At 38.9% G+C, this 25,100-nt stretch overlaps 1 protein-coding gene across 15 annotated transcripts in view; it reads right to left on the reverse strand.

Annotated features, from left to right (window-relative positions):
- UTRN (utrophin) overlaps window positions 1-25,100 on the reverse strand; it is a 580,255-nt gene that overhangs the window by 170,550 nt on the left and 384,605 nt on the right. For all 15 annotated transcript variants that reach the window (XM_089333656.1, XM_089333655.1, XM_089333653.1 and 12 more), the window contains one exon: window positions 12,817-12,989. In XM_089333656.1, the coding sequence (XP_089189782.1) occupies window positions 12,817-12,989 (173 nt within the window). The remainder of the gene's footprint in view (window positions 1-12,816; window positions 12,990-25,100) is intronic.

Consider the following 25,100-nt stretch of genomic DNA (forward strand, 5'->3'; position numbering starts at 1 on the left):
TTAGTTAGAAGTTTATGTACAGTATACACTAACATCCAATTATGTTTTTTGCTCATTTCATCTATATACATACACAGGGACACAGAGATAGGAACAGGAAACAATTTCCAAACAATACAGTGTTTGGAATATGATTACCACAGAAAACCAAGTGAACACCTATTTTTAGATATCATTATATGGCTTGAATATGTACTAGAGGCTCATATAATTTTTTCTTCCACCTCCCCAAAAACCTGATTAGTTTTCTAGGAAAGGAAATGAATGATGAATTAATTTCTCTTATTATCAAATAAATTACTGAAAGAATATTACCAACATTTATCTCAAAATGTCAAAACAATAAGGCATTGCTTGGGCAGGTTACTGTTTGACAAAAGGTTCACTAGTGCCTATTAAAAATGACCACTGCAGGGGCTGGCACTATGGTGCAATGGGTTAAAGCCCCCACCTGCAGCACTGGCATCCCATATGTGCACTGGTTCAAGTCTCGGCTGCTCCACTGCTGACTCAGCTCTCTGCTATGGCCTGGGAAAGCAGTGGAAGATGGCCCAAGTTCTTGGGCCCCTGCACCTATGTGGGAGACCTGGAAGAAGCTCCTGGCTCCTAGCTTCGGATCAGCTCAGCTCTAGCTGTTGTGGTCATTTGGGGAGTGAACCAGCAGATGGAAGACCTCTCTGTCTCTCTGGCTCTACCTCTTTCTGTTACTCTTTTAAATAAATAAAATAAATCTTTTTTAAAAATGACCACTGCGAAGGCAAAAGTGAATAATAGTCCTTGACTACAGTACTTTATACCCTGACTTAAAGGTGAGAGTGCTGTTTCCATAAGGATTTCTGTTTTTAGAACAGAAATGTGCCTCCAAATTCTAAAATTATGAGCTTCAAAATCAAGAAAATGTTTAGAAAGTACATTTTTAAGTGGTAAAAGTTTCCAATAAGATCAAAAGTACTTGAAAACAAAAATGTAAACCAAAGCACTAACTCCTCATTACTATGAGTAGGGCCCTAGAGAGAGCCCTCTCATCCAGCCTCAAGTGCACAATGCTTGGATTTAAAAATAGGATAACTTGGGCTGGTATTCCAGTGCAACTGATTTAGCTGCCACTTGCAACACTGGCATCCCACACTGGACTGCCCATTTGTGTCCCAGCCCCTCTGCTTCTGATCCAGCTTCCCATTAATGCACCTGGGAAGGCAGCAAAAGATGGTGCAAATACTCGGGCCCTTGCCATATATGTGAGAAACCAGGATAGAGTTCTGGCTTTTGGCTTCAGCCTGGCCCAGACATGGCTTTGCAGCCACGTGGGGAGCAAACCAGTTGATAGAAAATTCTGTTTCTGTCGTCTGCTTTTCAAACAAATAAATAAATGAATAAATCTTACAGAGAGAGAGAAAGAGCTAGAGAGAATGAGAGAGAGAGTGAGAAAGATAGAATATAAGATCAGCTGTAAACAATTCCAGAGAATCAAGGTTCAGGATTTATTCAGCCGTGCGTCACCCCAGTGGACAGACTGTGAATGCAGATTCAAGCACTTAATCTGGTGAAGTGGAATCGTCTTGACTGGCCATGATCTTCATGTTCATATGGCCAAGCCTGACAGAAATAGACATAAGTCTTTTAATACAACAGCTTCCAAAGAGTGAATACTTATGAAGGGAAAGATGACCCATTTGGTGCAATCCCAGTTAGAAACCTCATAATCATACTTATATCCTCCCATATAACAAGTCTCCCCTAGACACTGGCATGATGCCCACCTCCATAAATTTCTCTTTTACTGTTTGTTATGGGACAAATCAAACAGGCACAGTCACTACGGACTCAGATCTGTCGGTAATTTCCTTTTTGGGGACACCTGATCTACCTGAGTCTCGGTCTCAATGTTAACAGCTCTTCTGTAGTTATTTCACACAAAATATTCCTGCATGGATCAGATTAGGTGGGCATTCCTGGAAACAGATATTCAATAATATCATAAGCCTTTGTTAAAATTCTTAATGTTGGGGGCTGGCGCCATGGCTCACTAGCTTAATCCTCCCCCTGCAGCGCCAGCATCATATATGGGTGCCGGTTCTAGTCCTGGTTGCTCCTCTTCCAGTCCAGCTCTCTGCTGCGGCCTGGGATAGTGGTAGAAGATGGCCCTGCACCCACATGGGAGACCAGGAAGAAGCACCTGGCTCCTGGCTTCGGATCGGCATAGCTCTGGCCATTGTGGCCATTTGGGGAGTGAACCAGCAGAGGAAGGACCTTTCTCTCTGTCTCTCTCTCTCTCTCTCTCACTGTCTGTAACTCTACCTGTCAAATAAATAAATAAAATCTTTAAAAAAATCATAATGTTTTCAGAACAACAACCATGAATCTCTACTCTCTAGTTCATTTGGTCTGTCTTGCATTCATACAATAAGAGTCATAATCTATCAATTAATATACTGGGCTAAAAGAGTGGAGTTTTGCATGTCCTTTAAGATCATGAACTAGCATTCATGTGCAGTCACATTTAAGAGGCCAATTATTCTACAATCTATACACAGTTCATTGCCAGCTGGCTGAGACAAAGCAAACTACATCATATTCAGAGGGCTAGGTATGAACTAATACAAAATCATTTGTAAAAATGGAACAAAGTTGACAGCATTTTATAGTTCTCTGAGAATTTTATGATTGGAAATTCTTTTTTTTCTTTGCCTTTACTATCAGTTCCATTTGTTCCACAGGTGCTGTGATTAGCCCCACTTCAGAAAATTATACTCTAACAAGGTCTTCATTCTGTTGAGCTCCAGCTTTTTCTGTGTTTGTATTGATTAATTGTAGGCCAAATATGTAATTACCTTTCCCCAATAAACAATAATTTCACTTGTCACAGAGCAGAACAAAATAATTTCAATTATATTAATTGAAAACTCTTTCTGCAATAATAAGCCACTTTGCTACAAGTACATTTGACAGATCTGTTACAATTTCTTTCCAATATTTATAAATACAAAAGATATGGAAGTCAGAAGTCTTTAATCAATCAAGAAGTGCTCAAGTATTCCTATGTGCAAAGCACTGATGAACATATTCTGACTTATTTCAGATGATTTGATCCTACATCTTCAATGTCTATAATTTAACTCCTTAATCAATAAACAAACCACACATTCTATTCCTTTGAAATCCAGTTGCACACACTACTGAGGAGAATACAAATGAGTTTTCCAATGAAATTAACTCTTGGCTACACAGAAATAATGAAACTAATCATTAAACCTTATAGCTGTAGCACCTGAAGCACTATTTATAAAAATGAAGGCAATACTTTTTAAGAGATGCTGAAGTGGCTTCGAAATAGAAAAAGAAAAATTGGCATATGTGTTTTTCTACATCTTTGTTTTTCCACAGGAAAGAGCAAGCTCATCTGGCAGAATCTGCCTGGAAAATCTGTTCTGGTTATTCTCCAGAACATTATAAATATGTGCTTAGTGGATTACTACCATATGCCCAAATAAATGTATGCTTCTGTAGTAGCCTTCAGTGTTCCAGTTTCATTTTAATTCTTTCATCTGGAAAGATGAAAGCCTTTTGTTGGACACTGGGTAAAATGCATAATAAAAAGACATTTTAAATTTGTGTCTGGCTTAATTGCACCTCCTCAATTTTACTATAAACTTTTTAAAACTTAAATTTCCCTGAGACCATACTGATAACAAGTCATTAACCATGTTTTCAGAAGCTTTTCACTAAAAACATTCTTAATCTAACATCATGAACACTCACATTTGTAGATAATTGACTTATCCTAACTTCTTAACTGCTTCAGTTCATTCTTTGGGTACGTGTGCTTTATACAAGTTACCCCCCTTGTAGGATGGATCATTCTTTATAACTCTCTAAACATTTTTGACTGACCAGTTCTTCAAAAAACTGTAATATAAAAGCTCATTAGAAGTTAATGATCCATAAAAATGTAACCTCATTATTTAAACATAGTAGAAAAGAAACTCGGGAGCAAACTGGGAACTAAAATCTGTTTCAAATCAGCAAAAGTATCTACCTTCCAAAGAAATTGTATCTTTAAATTATTCTTTCCCCCAGCGTACATACACAAAAGGAAATAGCTTGAGTGAGTGAGAAGTGGCATTTTTTAAAACAAAATACAGTTTCCACTAATTCAACACAAATACTTATAGAAAACTCACTCTGATATTAGGAACTACCGTACTTTAGCAACAGAAAGTCATGCCATCAACTGTTCTAGGATCAGGTTAGACAAAAGGGAAGTCAGCTAAATATACTCTGAAATAGGAAATTTGAGGGACTATGACTCAGAGAAGGAAGAAACTTGCTCATGAACTATGGGGACAGTTTGGTATCTAATCCAAAGTCAAAACTCTTTCTACTACATTGCTTTCATTATGGGTAGCATTTAGGAGACCAGATAGACACTGTCAAGATACATTATAGAGAAGTAAAGACATATTTGGAAAGCAAGCATACCAAAGCAATAATGACCCAAGTTCAGAGGCATCAGAAAAATATTACCCTCTATTGAAGGCACACACAGAATTAAATGTCCAATTTGATTTTCTTACTAAAACTGTAATTTCTTGTTTGCTATGGTGAAACACTTCTTAACTAATGAAAGACAAGCAGGTAACATTAAAGGAGAGGGAAGTTATTCCTTTCCCCAGGAAGAGAAAAAAGACATATTAGGAAAAAAGAATCAATTCCTCCAAAGTCAATCAGACTGTGCTGAGAAAACAAGACTATGCTTCCAACATGGTAGCCACCAGCAACATGTGGCTATTTAAATTTCAGTTCAGGGCTGGCACTGCAGTTCACTTGGCTAATCATCCGCCTGCAGCACCAGCATCCCAGGTTCTAGTCCCGGTTGGAGCGCCGGATTCTATCCTGGTTGCTCCTCTTCCAGTCCAGCTCTCTGCTGTGGCCCTGGAAGGCAGTAGAGGATGGCCCAAGTGCTTGGGCCCTGCGCCCGCATGGGAGACCAGAAGGAGGTGCCTGACTCCTGGCTTCGGATCGGTGCAAGCACACTGGCCGTAGCGGCCATTTAGGGGATGAACCAACGGAAAAGGAAGACCTTTCTCTCTGTCTCTCTCTCTAACTCTGCCTGTCAAAAAAAAAAAAAAAAAAAAAATCAGTTCAAGTTAATTAAAGTTAATACATTTGAGTTTCAATTCATCAGCTGCACTAGCCAAATTTCAAATGCTCTATATGCCACCTATTGCTAGCGTAGACTACTGATCAGTGCCGATAAAGAATATTTCTATCATTACAGAAAGTTCTATGGGAAAGCACTGCACCAGAGAAAGAAGAAAGAAGTAGACTCTCCCACTACTGGATTAGGAAAAGGGAGATTTGAGTAGTTTCACAATACAGTTACCAGAATCAACCATCTAAGGCTAAAAGTGGCGTCAATGACATTGTAAAATGTGGTAGCATAGAGGGAAATGATGATGTTAAAGGTTAATCTTTTCTAAAGGCTTTCGAAAATGGGCCCTGAATTTTTAAGAGGCTCATAAAAGAAAGAGAAGACAGAATTTCATCTTCGAACTCTGTTTTCATTAGATTTGACAATTTCACTGACCTTTGAAACCATATGTTCATAAGGATCTATACTAAATGTCCTGAAGCTGATAAGTGGATATTTAATTAACATAAAACTAAATTAAATAAATTTAGCATAAAAGCTAAACAATGTCATTCACAGAACAGAAATTATATTTTCCAATTCACATTTTTTCTGTGACTATAAAATATTGTCAATGTTCCTAAAAGCCTGTAATCTAGCTTCAAATACTTTGCTGTATTCTCTAATACTGATCTAAGTGAAATATACAAGTGTATGCATTGTTTTTAGATTGCCAGAGAATAGGGCATATTGGATCTTAGTATATAAGAGATATAATCAAAGACTGTAAAGATAATGTTTAATATACAAGAATTAGCCCAAGGTATTGAGCCACATGCTTTTTGCATTGTCGCAAAGAGCACACCACAATCAGAGGAGGTAGTGCTGCCGGGTAGATTTGGTACATAAACACTCAATAGATATTAGCTGGTATCGTGATTTGGCAGGCATTCACTTTCCTAAGAATGATGGTAAACTACATCAAATGCTTTCTGCCACAGCAATATCAACTTCAGAACAATTAAGGTACAATTTGAGATAAATAACCCATGAATATTAAATACTCCAAGTCAGAAAGGACATCAATCACATGGTCTCCTTATTCTCAGAAAAGAAGGAAGCAAAGGTATCTACAGAGAGGAAGCTTTGGAAAGATTTGGGAACTAAAGAGGAATTGAGATTTGTAAAAACAGTCACGGTGGTAATTATGGTAGAAAATCATTCAGCATTAAAATACCAGTTTTAAGTAGAAAGTGCAAAATTACAGTGGAAGAGATTTTCTCACTTTTTACTTTCTCGAGTACCTCAAGGCAGCCCAGGACTAAGAGCAGCCAACAGAGAGGGTGTGGTTCTTGGAGTACCAATTGGAAAAAAAAAAAAAAAATGAACAAGCAACTCCAAAGAGGAAAGGAAATCCAAGGTCCTGATATCACTTAAACATGTTATGTGGGCTATGGTTTCGAGATGGGTAGAATGGGTTTAAATAGACTGAAATGAGGAAGGGTTTAAGCAATTAAACCGAAGAAGAGAGATGGGAAAGTTCAGAAAGAGGAAGGAAAAATAAAACTAATCTAAGAATTCCACAGTTGAAAATATTGGAGGAGATACATTTTTTTAAAACAATCTAGTTGAAAGTCTGGATATCAATTTTAAGTACATATTGGAAACAATCTACAAAGTTAGATAATAGTATAAAGATTGCCCTGGTGTATAATAGCTCATGAATTGCTGGCGCCGTGGCTCACTAGGCTAATCCTCCGCCTTGCGGCGCCAGCACACCAGGTTCTAGTCCCGGTCGGGGTGCCAGATTCTGTCCCGGTTGCCCCTCTTCCAGGCCAGCTCTCTGCTGTGGCCCGGGAGTACAGTGGAGGATGGCCCAAGTGCTTGGGTCCTGCACCCCATGGGAGACCAGGAGGAACACCTGGCTCCTGCCTTCGGATCAGCACGGTGCGCCGGCCGCAGCGCGCCGGCCGCGGCAGCCATTGGAGGATGAACCAATGGCAAAGGAAGACCTTTCTCTCTGTCTCTCTCTCTCTCTGCCTGTCAAAAAAAAAAAAAAAATAATTAAAAAAAAAAAATAGCTCATGAAGCAGAGTAGCCATCTGGAGAGAATCCGTAACTCTAATGTGAAGGAGGGCTGTTTTATAGATGATGCTGTAAGCAATTCTGATTTGACACAACAGAGAGCTCTTCACTGACTAATAGGGCAAAACCAATAATGTTCAGATGCACATGGGCCGGTAGAACATAGTGCAGTAAAAGCCATGCTCTAGCAGTCTGCCCTTGGTCTCTCCAGATGGATCATCTCAGGAATGCCAAGATGACATGAAATGGTAGTTGGTTCCTAGTATAACCAGTATTCTGGTCCCTAGGAATAGGAAAATGATAAAGGCTTTACAGATAAAGTGAAAAGCAATTTGGACACGAAAACAAAAAAAAAGTTACCAATATGGATATCGGTACCAAGAATGGGAGCTGAAGAAGGGATGGAGAAGAAAGGTTAAGTAGGGGCTGGTGCTGTGGTGTAGCTGGTAAAGCTGTGGTGTAGTGTAGTGGGCTAAGGCTCCTCCTGCGGTGCCAGCATCTCACATGGGTGCCGCTTCGGGTCTGAGCGGCTACAATTCTGATTCAGTTTCCTGAGAATGCACCTGGGAGAGCAGAGGAGGATACCACAAGTGCTTGGGCCCCTGCAGCCATGTGGGAGACCTGGAAAAAGCTCTGGGCTCCTGGCTTCAGATTGGCCCAGCTCCTGCCATCACAGCCATTTGGTGCATGAACCAGATTGAAGATCTCTCTCTCAGTCTCTCCCTCTCTTTCTCTGGAACTCTGTCTTTCAAATAAATAAATAAACCTTTAAAAAAAAGTTAAGTAGGATGTACAAATTAATGTGTAATAAAGAATATCTTATGGATCAGAAGACAGCAGGAATAAGCAGATAAATGGCTAGAATAATGGATGTTTTTACATCTAAGGAGAAGCTGGGAGATGGAGAAATAGTGCTTAAGAAGTAGCCATGGGGCTGCCAATTTTCCTCCCATCCCTACATGCCCGGGTTCCTGCTTTCGCCCATAGATCTTCTGATTGATTGGTGCCCATAGCAGTTGTTGTATGTTCCGAATATTCCAATTGGCTGCTAATTGAGGAAAATGGCTAAATTAATCTTTATTAAAGAGCAACTTGAGTAAAGCATACAATTAAGGAGAAAGGTAACTTTCAATTATGAGACGAGGAGTGGAAGAGTTTGCAGATGTATTAGGACACAGAGATTCTGTTCACATTTGAAGCAGATAAGGGGAAGGCTGTGCTTTAGCGAGTGAGGGGAGAAGAGAGGAGCAGAAATGAGCAGTGTGTTCAACAGGCTTCATTGTCCTAATGAAGGAGGCAGGAAGAGAAGGCAGGAGGCTGGGAGTGGCTGCCTCAACACATCTGTTAGTGAGATGATGCCTCCCCACTCCTTGGGGAGGGATTTTCCAGTAAGCACACTCTGCCCTCTTCCCCATCCTGTAGGCAGTCCCTGTAGTGGTGAAGTGATGAATCCAATTTATAACTTCAGGGGGAGATGTCTGCATGTGCTTATCTCTGCCACCCTTGCCTCCCCAGAACTGGCCTGCAGATATGAAATTCTTGTCTACACTTCTCTGTGGTGTCCTCCACATGGGAGGTCACCTTGACCTGTCACTGCTGGCCAATATGCCTGGAGTAGGGTTCACAGCCCTACTCGGCTCTCATTCTGTGATAACCTCCACCAGCATAGCGTCTATCAGTAATTCATGTGGCCTTGGAGTTCCTACTGGCACATTATTAATGCCCGCTGAGGACACTGTTGCATTGTTTCTGCTCAGAGTGCAGCCAGGAAGGGGAACACTACTTATTGGGAAACTCCTCAAAAATTCCTAACATTAGTGGCTAAGACAGGAAAAGATAGCATAAGGAGAATTTTCATATCTTTTGAATTAACTAATGCTCTCCAAAAAGTGACAATCAATAATAAAATAATATATAAATGTAATAATGATTATATATAAAAAATTATTTGGCACTTAGCATGTACCACTATTTTAGGCACTTTAAATAGGGTACTTGTTTTATATAATTTATAGTGCACTTAAATGAAATATCCATGGCAACCCAACAAGAAGGGTATCTTTAGCATCCACATAGGAACCTGAGGCACATATAAGTTAAGTAACCCTCCCAAGGTGGCACCACTGCCAAGTGGCAAAGTCAGTGCTTGTAAACAGCATTGCTTAAGAGTATAGTACTAGTAAGCACTAAAGTCCCATTACTGAGAAATATAAACCATTTTCTCTTTAATAAATATCCAAGCAGAGATGAATATATTAGTGAACTTATTTTTGCCTATTTTTTGAAGATGAACATGAAGAATGGATCATTATTTCTTTAGTTAAATGTATGAGGGATCTTCAAAAAGTTCATGGAAAATAGGTATTATGAAATAACTATATGTGGAATTCACAATATTTTGCAAAATATGTTTATATTTGAATTATATTTCTTTGTATATATTTCTAAGAAAGCAGGTAGGTCAATACAGACACAGATACAGCCCCATAGCTATTATAGATGTGTGATGTGTGTAGTAACACAGGTACAGTATTTGTGTTCTTGTCTCTTCCCTTCAGAGCACAGTTCCTAAAGAAACTAGCCTGAGAAGCCACAGCTTTATTTCTGTGCCTCACATTCCAATCTGACTCTTCAGTCTTCTGCAATCAGATTTTCACTTCAACCCGAAAACGATGCTGGCAAAAAATCACCAAAGCTCTTCCCGCTGCCCTTGAACTCTGTCCCTGATGGACCTCCACCACCCCTTTTTCCGGCAGCTGACACTATTATCTTGCTCCTCTTTCTGAAATCCCTTATCCCTTGCTTCTTTCCAACACTCTCTGCCTGGTTTTCTTCCTTCTTCTAGGACAGTCCCTTTGCCAGCTTTCTTTGTCTTCACTTATCCCTTATGTATTAGGATTTCTTGGGCTTCTTTGCTTTGACCAATCCTAATATTTCACCTTCTTGAATAATCAGCTTACAAAGAATACCTGCCATCTATATCTGCATACCCCCATCCCATGGCATCAACAATCACATACGGCTCTCTTTTGCAGAGCAGACATCCATTCAATGGATACAGGCTGTCTTCTCCTGGGTGACTCACCAGTGCCCATGTGCCCATGGGAAATACGTTGTATTTAACCTCTCTTCCATTTCCCTGGTCTCTGTCTTCAGAACTGGACTTATTTAGTACATTTCCCATAACCGTAAAAGAGGGATCTTTCCAATGCTCCAATCTAATAATTCTGACTAAAAGTCCCAAAATTCATGGTGAGTGGAAGGCAGCACAGTAAGCGCGTGTGTTTCATGGTTTGCCTGTCACTTCTCCCTTCACTTTTCTGTCTGATTACAGACCTTTCCCATCACAACACCAGAAAGTTCTATTTTCAGACAGACTGATCTGCCTAACTTTCATAAAAAACAGTATTAATTCAAGCCCTCCCTTCTCCTTACTAGTTCATCTGGGAAGGATCAATACATCTTTCAAGGCATAGTTTAGGAATTATCTCTTTTATGAAGTGTTTGATGATGGTCTGAAGTGAGATTAGCCCCTCTCCCCTCTAGGTCACATCTTATTCTCAACAGATCTGTGAAACCCCTATAGGCAGGGTCTGTATCTTATTTCTGATTAGCAACACCTTAAACGTAGACATAACTTTTAAAAATTAAATGCTTGAAATTAGTACCTCAATCTTCTGAGGTGAGTAATCAGGCTAAAAGGTTTCTACCTCATTGTATTTAACTGGAATGTGCAATCTGTCTTGATATAGAAGCCCACTGACAAGGAATGTTCTCCCCTCTTCTATAATTTACGTTAATTGGCTAATCAGAAAATATTCCAACAGGAGTTTAATTATTCTTTCTTTCCAAGGGGGGAAAAAAAAAAAAGCATGAGTTGATAGACTTAGGCAGTAACTCCCAAGAAGGACCAAAGATTTTTTTTTATTCTGTAGCTTTCTACCTGGAATGATGTGTTTATGACAATAGCCTTCAATACATTTTCTTTCTTTAAAAAAAATCCTATAACTGACAAAATTAGAACACTGTGTATGCAATCTTTATGAGGGCCAGCCTGTGGCTTTAAGCTCTTTAACTTGGATGTTGGTTTGGCTAAGTCCTCAGTGAACACCCTTCACTGGAACACTCTTCACTGGAACACTTGTTATTTGTATTTATGAGGAACAGAAAGCTGCAAGCTCATGAGAACGAATCAGTTTAAAATTCAAGTCTTGAAGATTATAAGTACATTCTCTCAGCGCACAATGCTAATTATCCTCTGTTATTAGAGATTAGTTGGCCGGTGTGTATTTTATTTCCAACGAATCTTTACACAGAAGTATTCACACCAACACTACATTACTCCTTCCTTTAATGTAAAAGCATCGGCAAGTCCCTTTCTATGGATTCTAGAAAAAGAAAAACACTTCAGGACATCTTAAAAGAAAAAAAGGTTTTTTAAGAATTCATTCACAATAAAAAAAAATTGAAGATTTCTGTTTATCATGAAGCTGTTCTATACAATCTGAAAACAGTCAAAGCAAATCCACTCAGCAGCCCCTTTGTGAATGAAAAAGCAAATTAAATGCCATGTTGGGCAAAATTCACATATTAAGGAACTATCAAATTATCCCATCCAATCATCATGATAATCAGGTCAATTAACTACATTCTGATTTTGTAAATCAGAAAACTAAAACTGACAGGAGCTAAGCAATTGACTTAAAATTAAAGAATAAATAGTAAGGTCAAAGAATTCAAATCATTTGGTTTTAAGGTTATACATTTTTCTACACAGGATACAATCACAAAAGAACTAGGACTTCCTATTTTGAAATTTTTACTCAACAATAGTCAGTATCCCCTTAACTTATACCTAATTAGGAACTATTTACCTTGTACTAAATACGATACTAAAAATTCTTGATCCTCAAAATAACACTAATCTTTGTGTCACTCTGGGTGATTTTTCAAAGTCTTTTCCTAGTCAGAATTACAATCCTAGGGTTCATCCTTAATAATTTTACTCTCCCCAGATACAGACCATAAATCATCAGCTTTCTATTTTAATGTCCACTGTAGATATTTAAGTTCTATAAATAGGTCTTCAAATTAGATCTAAAAATAGCATGATGAAGCAAAACAATTTCACCAGTCAAAAAGGCCTAGATTCAAATCATGGCTTGGTACTTGTTAGCTCAGTTACTCATTATATTCATTAAATTTCCATTTCCTCATATAGGAAAGTATTTTACAATTCATCTGACTAGGATTTTTTCAGTAAATTTTTACAGTTGTAAAATGTACATTTGTAAAAATTCAAACAGTACTTATCAAGACAAATATCCAATAATTAATAGGTATTTGTAACATTATTTTTATTAGTTACTAGTTTTAAAATACGATAGGGGCATTTGTGAGAAGTGGGAATGGTTGGCATAGTGCATTGGACATAAAATAAATTAAAACTGTAACTGAAGAGAATACTCTTTGTGTTTAAATCACAAACTGTTTCTGAAAAAGTAGCATGAGTGGGAAGGCTGCCCTTTCTCTGAGAAACACACAAAATTTAGAAAAATTACTTCCCCTGCTATTTTTATTTTGATATTTACTATCCTGACCTGATGCTGGCAGACTTTGCTTTTAAGTCATTCCATCTTTGGTTCATGTCATCCAGACGATGCTGAAGCATAGTGGCCTCTTCAGAGTTTCCCAGAGCTTTTACCATCTTCTGCCTATTTCCATCAATGCTTTTAAATATGTCATTGTGGGCATCAATTTCCGCCTGGATGTCCTAAAAGACAAAATAAAGAGATAATGTAAAAGTTAGGTATCAGTGTCAACATTACCTGCGGATTCTATATAGGGCTTTATTTTTTTCTACTTACAAAGAAACTGCTTTCAAACAAAACAGCAAATTTAACTGTAAATGATAACAAATTCTAGGATTTCCACAATTTTCACATTGAAAATAATAGTCCTGTAAGGAAAAGAGGCGCAAAACAGAGAGGAGACAGAATATGAACTTGCAGCCAGAGAAAATAAAATCACAGAGCTTGACCAATTGCCAGCTTAACATGTACATAGACCAAAGAGGTGGCAGAGGACCCAGACCCCTGCAGGCTGGGCCTTTGTATATCTTAGGTGGGCTAGAGGTGGGGATGGGGTTAGCTTCTCCATACTTGTTCTTCAACTTTGGCCCACTGCCTTCCAAACCTGAGGAAGAATGCAGGGGCTGGGGTGGGGAACAATATAGGGTATGAGACTGAACTGGTCTCTTGAAAGAAGGCAGGGTAGGGGCCGGTGCTGTGGCATAGGAGGTTAACACCCTAACCTGAAGTGCCAGCATCCCATATGGGTGCCAGTTCTAGTCCTGGATGCTCCACTTCCAGTCTAGCTCTCTGCTATGGCCTTGGATAGCAGTAGAGGATGGCCCAAGTCCTTGGGCCCCTAGACCCGTGTGGGAGACCTGGAAGAAGTTCCCGGCTCCTGGCTTCAGATTGGCACAGCTCCAGCCATTGCGGCCAACTTGGGAGTGAACCATTGGATGGAAAATTTTCTCTCTCTCTCTCTCTCTCTCTCTCTCTCTCTCTGCCTCTCCTCTCTCTGTATAACTCTGACTTTCAAATAAATAAATAAATCTTAAAAGAAAGAAAGCAAGCAAGCAGGGAAACAAGAACCTAATATGGTAATATGGCAGAGGCTTATGTCCTTGTTCCATCAAGTCTTTAAAAATTCTAACACCTTTATTGCCTTATTCTTAAAAACAGATTATAATCTAATTTCACGTATCAGCTAGGTAGATGTTAGTATTTCGGATTCAATAGGCAATTTTTGAGATTTTATACAATAGTTCTTGCCAAATTGTAGAGCTTTGCTTAATATTCAAACATATTTTCCTCCCCTTTAAACATAGATAAAAGTTTCCTATGAAGTTTTACACAGGTCACTAAGATATCAGATATTTTTACATAATTTTCACAGTTTGACTGACTGAATAGCTAATAAGCTTAACATAAATAGTAAATAGCAATTTGATAAACTTATGAAATAGCTCGTTCTTTAAATCAAATAAAAGTTTAAAACTTCAGTTTGATAAGATAAATTTTGATGCACTAAAAACAGGAATTAGTATAAATAAAAATTGATTCATACTGTGAAGATACATTTGACAATCTATATCAAAATTTTCAAAAATTTTGAAATTATCTATTCTAGGAAGATAAATGAATTAACATGTTTAATGCATTTATTATTTTAAAGTAAAAATAGAGCTATTATATTAATAGTAATATTGTTTTAAAACAGGATAAAAGCTATACATTTTGCTAATTTAATTTTTAAGTATGCTTTAAAATTAGCATATGTATGTAATTATACAAACATCTATATTAAAAGACTATAAAAATTAATATAATCTCTATAGGTAACTTTAGTGGGTTTTTTATTATTATAACATCTCTGAGTTCCTATGTTTCTGCAAAAATTTGGGCTTCTTTTGTAATTAGATAAATTTTACAAACAAAATTTAAGACATGTACAGAGGGTCTAATAACTTATTTTATTACTTTCCTACTATAAAACATCAATGCCACTATACATACTTACTTAGCATCATCTTTTCATCCTGACTTAAATGGAAGCAACAAGTCATAATAAACTTGGTGGGACAGCTACTAACAATCAACAAATAAAAATAGATGGAGCCAAGATGGTGTGCTGTTAGATTCATGGCATTAATTGGTAACTAATATTAAAGCAAGCTACCAGGCCAATAAAAATCTTATATATCAGGCAATGAATCTAAATTAGTAAAAGGATAGCAAACTTTTAAATAATCAGAATTGCACTGCCTTTCTAAAGTTTTCCTTTTAAACACCTACTATATATGTCCCCACAAAATTCACAAGTTGAAAATCCTAATGTGATGGCATCAAAAGGTGGGACCTTTGTGAGATGATCAGGTCATGAATGGAATTAGTGGCCTTACAAGAGACCCCCAGGGCTGCCCTACCCTTTCCACCATGTGAGGACACAGCTGGAGGGAGCCATGCTGAACCAGAAGGCAGACCCTCAACAGATGCTGAATCTTGCCAATCCTTGATCTTGGACTTTCATCTCCAGAACCGTGAGAAAAATAAATTTCTGCTGTTCATAAGCTACCCAGTCTATCATATTTTGTTACAGTATCCCAAACTAACATAGCTTCACGCTTCTTCATTTTTTTTTTCAGTTCTAAATGAGCATGGTAAAAACTTTAATAGGTCTTTGTACATTCAGAATATTCATTTAAAACTCACTTCTGATAAACACATTCATGCATTCCATCAGGATCTAAATGATTGGTCTTCAATCTTCCACAAGTGTACACTAATCAGACGCATTCAAGGAAAGCCTTAGGAAGATGTCACATGGAGTGAAGGGTCATATCACATTATTATCATTTCTGATGGGATCTGTGATGAATATGACACCAGTAGAGGCAGATTTGAAGAGTGAGTGATGTGAGCACACAGTTTGATGGACAATCTCTTCAAGAGTTGTGCTATAAATTTGCAAGCCCATTGATCTCTGAGGTTATCTGATCCTAATCACAAAACCAAATTGGGTCCACCTGCAAAGTGTGATCTGGGCCATCAGAAATAGGCCTAACCTCTGCACAAAGACTCTGAGATTGCTGAATCTTTCACATTTCCCTGGAAAGCTCTGTCCCAGAGCAGTACAGAACAGGTGTGCATAGGGCAGCAGGGGAAGAGAACCAAACACTGACTCCAGGTTCTCAGGTTGGGCAACATTATGCATGGAAAATGGCAGCCTTATTATAATCTTAGTTTTGAGTGCTTTATATAGAAATTCTTAGGAAAAGAAAAAGTTTAAAACTTTTTTGGTGTCATCTCCTAGACAACACGGTCCCTGTGATGAAACTGTTCTATTTTTGTCTCCTGAAGTACATTTTAAGAAATCTAAAGAGATATAATGAGAAGGTAGCAGACAATGTTTGCAACAGATTTAAACTTATGCTGTGTATATGTATGGTAGCTATCTTTCTCAAGAAGTTCACTGACACAACCCACAAGGCATATCTTTGCTCTGTGTTGTCAAAGGGAATCTGGCCTTAAATGTCCTGTACAGGTTCCAAAACATCATGTTCAGGGGACCACACCAAAAATCACAAGTCTGCTTCAAACCACATCCTGATATAGCCTGACCTGACTGTTTGCTTCCTTTCACATTCAAGAGAAGCATAAAGACAGAAGTGCATTAAGATGCATAGTCTTGGGAGGGTGCCATGGCTCACTTGGTTAATCCTCCGCCTATAGCGCCAGCATCCCATGTGAGCGCCGGGTTCTAGTCCCTGTTGCTCCTCTTCCAGTCAAGCTCTCTGCTGTAGCCCAGGAGGGCAGTGGAGGATGGCCCAAGTGCTTGGGCCCTGCACCTGCATGGGGGACCAGGAGGAAGCACCTGGCTCCTGGCTTCGGATCAGCACAGTGGGGTGAACCAACGGAAAAGGAAGACCTTTCTGTCTGTCTGTCTCTCTCACTGTCTATGACTCTACCTGTCAAATAAAAAAAAAAAAAAATCCAAGGTATTTAAATTAAAAAAAAAAAAGATGCATAGTCTTCTAGGTTTTACAGGAACATTCCTCAACATCAGGAAATTTGGGTGACATGAGCAAAAGCAAATTTGCCTTCTCACATTAGATCAGGTGATGCAGGGACTGTGATGAATGAAATAAAATAAGACTGCATAACTGGCCAGGCCAATGATGATAAGTATTTCTACAAAGCTTTCTTTGAGAGCACTCCCAGTGACCATATGTTCATGTTGGAATATGACTTTTAATACAGGGAAGACCTTCCACACATGCAAATCATCAAATATTAGGAAGAATAATCAACAGAGATTGATCAAAGAAAAGGAAATAAGCATACATAATTTTTTAAACATTTAGCAGCATATTTATCTTGCCAAATATACGAAGAGCTTCTAAAACAATCATCTTAATATTTCTTCTGTATCTTTCAGTTACATAGAATAAATCTAATGTAAAATAGAACAGATAGATGATCCACAGATAAATCTATAAATGCATAAACGAATAGATGAATTAGTTAATCTTGACTGGATGGCAAATTAGTCATTGTAGAACCAGGAAATAACAGACAATTAAAGAATTGGAACTGAATGTAGTAATCATTTTGTTCAATTTCTTCACTTAAAAATTTTAATATGGGGAACCTGAAATCACTTATGAGGCTGCACTGCACAGTTCTGCCTAAGCTTTCACCGGAAATTTAGAATTAAATGTGGCTAATGAATCATGGTCCTTTGTAGATTACTGTGCAATGATGCACTGCTTTTAAAACCAAGATACCAGCATGTGAGGCTGTCTGATCATGACCCCGATAGGGCATCAAATGCTAAAATAAATTAAAGTTCCAAGAAAGAACTTTACTCTCACTGCACTGGCAGGAGACTTGGCCTACCAGGGCTTACCTCCACCACCTCAAGCCCTTGGGAATGTTAAGCAGCACAAAACGGTTACTGATAATTAGTTATGGGAATATAATCCATGTAGAAGCACAAAGCAATGCTCTTCCAAGCATTTAACATAAGCTGGTCATGTGCACACAGGGGCCACTGCAAAAAATATTCAAGCAACTGAACTAACACTTGAAAACAGGACAGAAAAATCATCTTAAGACTCACTTGAAATGAGCTTTTAAATAATATAAGTACAATGTAGAAGGTAAGAAAAACCAGAAGTTAGAAAGAGAGACTACATATTTTTCTCTGAGCAAAACACTATCAAAATCATCATATATATATACTTTCAGAGCAATCTTCCAAAATACAGGTACAAAAGTTCACACAGTTCAGTGATCAAAAATCAGGGTTTTTATAAACAATACCTGCCACCCAATCAAAATAAATTTCTCCATAAAGAAAAGCATTTATTTATTTACTTTTTACTTATTTTATCACCGATAGTTGATACCAATTTGTCCTTAGCTGGACATTTCTTTAATGATGTAACCCACAGAGACATAACAACAAGTGTTTTATAACATACATCATATGAATTGTATTTCTTTTAATATACTATAACCAAGTAGTAGCTGTAACTAGGTAAAAAAAATGCCATCTTCAGATTATAATGAATAGAACTGTTTAAAACCTCCAATAGGAAACAAGAGTTTTAGAATGGGGCCACCAGGAAGTCTTCAACAACTGAACTGGTGCTAGGACAGAGTTGTCCTCTTTGGGTCTTGATATAATTTCAGTTTATTTTTTCTTGGCATATTTATTCAACCTCACATGGCCACAGCTATGTTTTCTCTGAAGGAGTTCTGATCCCTTTCCTGAAGGTGAAAGAGCAGAGTTAGTAACAACTTCCTCACCATGTCCCAAAGCTAAACTAAATAAACAAAGTTAACCATTAGGGGAAAGTAAATCTATTCTCTTTTTCAAAAGTCAGAGCAGATTTCACAGACAGCTCATGACTGATTATCAGACGCTCAGTAGGATTACTGCCAGGGCTTTAGGTTTTAGAAAATAAAGAATCCGAATATTTTTTTTTTAAAAGTTATATATTGCTCAAATAATATCATTATCAAAACTTGGTATCCCATACTTAAATATGTTTTGAGGTAGTTTGTGAGGTTTCTGAGATAGTGAAAAATCATAATTAATTATTTTATTAATGATTTCAACTAATTTATCAATTTCAAAGCTATTCTATTAATTATTCTGTAAACTACAATTTCTCCCAAAACCTACTGTCACAGATTTTAATACTGGCACTGAATCGCATTTTGAGCAACAACAGAAACTGCCATTAGCAGGTCTACAATAACATTTATAAATTAGGCAACCAATGCCAATAATATTTTCCTCACTGTCTGTAATCAGAAATATGTGCAAGATAATAGAGTAGAAAGAGCCAGAAGTCAAACTCGTGATTTATTATATTTCAAGATAATTTGAACAAGCCACTGGGTGAGAGGAAGGGTACAGTGGGAAGTATCACTGTGCTCCTAAATCTCTATATATGAAATACATGAAATTTGTTCCTCTTACATAAATAAAAAATACAAAAAATCAACAAACTACATTATAAAGGTCAACATAGTAAACATTGCTATAAACAGAAATATCTTTCACATCAAAAAAATGTTCCAAATCTTTGCCTCTTTACTAGTTGTTTCTAAAACACACTAAAATCCTAGCAAATTAAAATCAGGTGGCTTCCTTGCTGAGGTACCTTATGGATATGCAGATGTGACACGCATAAGAACGTTATGAGCAGGGATGAAACATTTCAAGTGGCCAAACTCCTGTCTCACCTCAGTTCCCAAAGCAGAGTGTAATCAAAATTGGACAGGTTTGGAAATCCAGTTATGAATTATTGCATTACTGCTTATGAGATCTGCATCCTGTTTCAGAGTGCCTGGGGTAGAGTCCCGGCTCAGTTTCTGATTCTAGCTTCCTGCTAATGTGTACCCTGGGAGGCAATGGTGAAGATGCAAGTGCTTGGGTCCCTGCCACCCGTATAGGAGACCCGGATTGAGTTTAGAGCCACTGACGTTGGCCTGCTCCTGCTCAGGCAATTGCTGGCATTTGGTAAGTGAACCAGCGGATGGAAGTTCTCTCTCTGTCTCTGTCATTCTGTCTATCTGCCTTTTAAATAAATAAATTTTGAAAAATCTTTGAAATTTAAAGGTTTAAAACTACAATCCTGGGGCCCACAAATTCATCAACTCCTGATCCTTGACAATGCAGTTCCTATTATCCAGAAAGGTCCTGATTTCTTCCTGCAACACAAGTCTACCCAGAAGCTGCATGCACACCATCTCCTTTCCTTCCTTAACCTTAAACTCATCTTCTAAGTCTCAGCTTAAATTTAATTTCTCCAGAAGAGACTTCAAGAGCACCAGATTAACCAGGGCTACCACTACCCATGTGGTTCCCTAAATTTTTGCTTTGAAACTTCCTTGTGTCAGGTCTCTATCCTCCTCTGTATCTTCCCTTTAGGGAATGTCCCACTGCTCTCCACTCTGTGGTCACCCTCAGTTCAGAGCCTGGTACATACATGCTATGCACTTCCCACATGTTTTCTAGGTACCCAATGAATGAGTAGACTTTGAAAAATGAAGCTCATTGTGTTTTACTGGGGACACATTCATTTTGTAATTAGATATTACAAATTAAGCAGTACAATAAAGCTTCAAACTGTCATTTTTCCAACCAGAATCACCCTAAAGGAAGTAAATGCCATAAAGAAGTTCAGCACCTCTTGGTTTCTCTCTGTGTTGTCACTATGAGGAATGTCACCGAGAATGGTACTACTCAGACACACACACACACACACACACACACACAAAAACCCTAGAGACACAGTTTCATTAACCACCTAGGAGCAGGGTAGCATAAGTTAATAAAGGGCAACAGAGCTAAAATTTTCCTTTATTCTATGTTCTGACTACTGAACAAGTGAAACAAAGATGGTACACAGTGCACAGAACTCAAGTATGAAAGTTTATTAATAATCACTGAAGCCATCAGAGATCTCCTTTATGAAGTAACTTTCAAGGGGAAAATTGATTAATTTACGCCTATGTATTGATTAACAAACTAACCCTTGGGCTGGATTTCAGGGAGGTATATGGTTGGACCAGTTTTGTGTCTCTGGTCAACTATCCCCCAATTAGTCTCCCTTGATCCCTGGTCCACAACTGCTCACCCCTCATCCCTGGACTAGACAATTATAACCTCCTTGCTGGCCAGCACATCTTGCCACAGGGTCCTCCTCCCTTGGTGAAAAGTTCCTCCTCTTCAGGTATCCATCTGGGAGATGCGCAGGCCTCTGTAATTGGGGTTTGCTGCTCCTTGATGAGTTGTCACCTTGTGAGATCAAAATACTTCCTGCTTCCTCAGACACTCCCAGCATTAGCTTTTCTAGTTCTGGGAGATTAGAAAGGTAGCATCAAGTATAATTTGCTCCTTCTTCCTATGTTGGAAAACCTTACTCCTGGCATCACAGATTTAGGGCCTAGATAATCAATCATGTTCCAAATATGCCTACATGAATGGAACCCAATCAGACTCACAAGCAACTGTATCTCCCAAACGTTCAGAACATCAACTAGAATACCCCCTTCAATTAACCTCTGCAAACAGACTTTCTGCCTGGAAGCTATGCAATGGACTACATTCATCTGGAAATCTTAATATTCTAACCAGTCATCACTGGAAGGCACACCCCTCAGCTGTTGGCCTCAACTATCAAACAAATCAGGACTTGAGTAGATTCTCCCAACATCTGATCCTTGCTCTCTTAAATTCTGAAGTGGCTTCAGAAACAGCAAAATCACCTTTTTGCTGTGGTAACTAAACATTAGATGGAACAATTACAACTGCTGATTGGAAAAGGGTTAAATCACTGAGGTAAGTATTCTCTCAAGAAACACATCCCTAATGAGGATGAAAAGTCAGAACCAAAGACATTAGGAGTCAAAGGATTCTACTCTTATTTATGGAAAGACTGCTTTGGAACTTCTGAAGGGACCACCTGGCTTTTGCATCTAAGAAGCCAGTCTTGGTCTTTTCCCTAGAAAGGGCCTTGCTTTCAGAGTTGGGGGCAACATAGGTAATTATATTTGAAAGGTGTGAGGTAGTGAGACTTTTCCTTAATTCCAGTTTTCCTGGCAATGAATCCATATGGCATAGATTCAATATATGAAACAGCTTTTGTGAAAATACACAAAGAATATTTTTTAAAAGACTTGAGTCAGGGGAAAAGTACATTCATGTATGACAACTTCCTACAAGTGAAATACGGCAAAGAGATTAACTTTCACGTAGATTTTCATAAAGGCACCTAACACAAAAATAAACATATTGGAGCAACTTCAAATTGAACTGCAGCAGCATTTTTTTAAACTTCCTTTTGCCAAAAAAAAAAAAAAAAAAGAAAAGAAAAGAAAGAAAAAGAAAATCCCAAATGAAGCTTTTGTCAGTAGATTCTTTTACTGTCAATTCAATCACTAAACTGAGAACAAGAAATATTAGATACTAATGCTTGGGTGTTATAAGAGGACCAGGACTTCCAACTTTGCCAGTAAAATGGCCTGAAGGCTGAGAGGCAGATTCCTAACCTCTGGTATCTGACCTAGGCTTTTAAGACTAATAGCAGCAATTACAATACAAAAGTCCAACTATTGCCCACAATTACTGCCTCACAGGGGGTCTAAGTAATGAATTATTCATGTAACATGTGCCCTATGCCTTTTTGGGAAGAAACAGACAAATCTATACAAAACAAGCTAATAGACCCCTTTATGGTCATAAAAGTTTGCCACCTGCTGTTCCCAGCTGCCAGAAAGAGCCTGTTCTTTCCCTTCCCTGTCTCTGCAAAAAAAAAGGTGAGCAAGCTGCAAGCCGACTGGGTACCCTCACTTACTCTCAGGAATTTAGAGGCTTAGCAAGGTATCAAAGAGAGGTCAACCTGCCCCCATCCAACCCTACCACCCAGCTGCAAACACCATCCTTGCTGTCATGGTTGGGGTACAGGGAACAGATAGGGCTCTGCAGCTACAGCTGGGACGTTGGGGTGGGAGAACCTTTGCCAAAGAGCTAAATCTTTTCCACACCCTTCCCACTATAATGTTCTATCTTCAGGAGGCAGTCATGCTTGCGATTGTTTTGGAAAAGCTTTCAAACTTTTCGAATGGCATGGTTTTACATCTTTTTCCTCTGGCAGCTGTGGGTTTGTAAAAGAAAGAAAGCCCATTATTCTTTTAATGACTCAATCCAGTCTTGCGTATATTTGTACTAGCAATGAACGATAGGTATTCATGGTGAAAACCACTGAGTACTTCTTTATGGAGTGATAAATAATTGACTTTTGCTCACAGTGAGAGAAGATTTCAGCTCTTTCTTTTTCTTTAAAGACTGGAAATTGGAAGAAGATAGCTGTTTGGCATTCAAAGCCAAAGGAGGGCAGGAACACATATGCGGCAAGTTGAGGTTTTCTGTTTTGTTTAACTATAAATATAAGGTAGCATTTGGCAGGCGAGACTCAACTCTAGAGGGTGCCAAGAGCCTTCCAATGGAAAAAATAACTAAGAGCCAACTAATGATCCGAGCATTAAAACTCCACAGTGCATCTAAACACAGCTCCAGTAAAACAGACACATTCAGAGAAGGAAATGCATGAATCAGACGTCCCATCGTCCCAGAGAGCAGCTCCCCCTGCCTCCAGAGCTGGAGTCTCAGCCCCTGAGGCTGTGTAGGGCAGGTACTCAGCAGTCAGCAGTGCAGATAAGTGAGCCTGAGGGGCATGGAAAACAGAACCCATGCCTGATGAAGTCAGAACTTGGCACCAAAATCCAGTATTTGTTGCTGGGGTTTTGCTCATTTTTTTTAAACCCTCAAATAAATTTCAATTAAATTACCAGCCTGCTTGAGTACAAAGGATCTCTTCTGATGTGGAATTCTAAAAGTGACAGGCACCAGGAGAAGCCTCCTAACCAAAGGAAAGAATTGCTAATTTGCTCTTTACTTAAAAAACAATTTTGAAAAGGACATCAAAATCAAATATGCTTTAGAAATGCTATTAAGTAATGAAAGCACCCATAGAATATCTGCCATCAAAATGCATACCAAAAAAAAGGATGAGAAAAAGAAGGGAAAAGTGTATTCATGAAGTTTGCCTTCTGCATACCTTTTCAAATTTTGTCAGCAATTCCCGTAAGCTGAAGTTCAGACCAATCATCGTCCAGTAGCCTTTGAAGCCTACATCTTTCCAGCAAACTTCCTTCAGACAACAGCGTTCAACCTCTAAAAGCCGTATCTCCTGGCTATACTTTAAAATCCTTTGTAAAATCCTTCACCGGCCTTGCCCTTGAGCTATAGTCCATCAGTAGCAGCAACTTGCGCTGGGACATCTTAGCCACCCCACAGTGGGTCCGCGTTTTCATGGACTTCGGAGTTTGCTAGGTGTAGACCTGCTCTTGAGTTTCCTGCTAGCCGCATTCCACGAGGCTGGCATGGTGTCCTTTTTCTCTGGGAAGTCCAGGATTCCCTTCTGCTCACCTCACTAATGACCTGCAGGCCACAACTGTTCTCTCTTGGGCCCCAAGCTTAGTTTGGTCTCAATTACACATAGCAGGGAAAAAAAAAAAAAAAAAGAAAGAAAGAAAAAAAAAAAAGAAGCTATACCTTGGAAACTCGTATGAGAGAAGGAAAAAAAAATTTTTGCCAAGTATTACCAGCTTCCTCCATTCAGACTGGTTTCAGAAAGAAAGAGAAAAAAAAAAAAATCCTGGGTAAAGAGCCAGTTTTCAAAAACCATGACTTGTGTAGAGTTCGAACAAGGAGGAGTGTACTCTTAGCTCAGAATCACCAACACGCGGGACGGGCTCTGACTCTCCCAGACACAGGCAGCCTGTGTTGCTATGGTAACCACCAAGCTAGTTTCAGTCCATTTCTCCACGTAGGCCTGGCCTGAGGGATGCTGTCAATGCAGTAGAATGCAAGCTGTTCAAAAAGTTGTTCTGCGTGTCCGGAGAAAAGTTCTGGCGGCAGCAGCAGCAGCAGCAGCAGCAGCAGCAGCAGCAAGCCTGCAATCCCCTCCACCGGGCTTGGGCAGGAGAGCCTCAGTCAGCTCAGGCAGGCAGTCTGGCTGATCTGACAGCAGTGTGGTAATCCACTTCTCTTTCCAGCAGTTGTTTATTATTTTAATCAGCATCCTCCCTTTCCACCACCCCTCACACAGTTTGAAGTGAAGCTCACTCCCACTTCCTGGAGGCCTCCCTGCCCCAAGCTGCAGCAACGTGTCACTGACACTGTCTCACTGGGAGCAGACCACAGGATCCCTGTGCCACTCGGGAGCCCACCCAGG

Source organism: Oryctolagus cuniculus, chromosome 5, assembly GCF_051225735.1.
Source record: "Oryctolagus cuniculus isolate XC-2025 breed Fujian yellow rabbit chromosome 5, ASM5122573v1, whole genome shotgun sequence".
Classification (NCBI taxonomy): Eukaryota; Metazoa; Chordata; class Mammalia; order Lagomorpha; family Leporidae; genus Oryctolagus; species Oryctolagus cuniculus.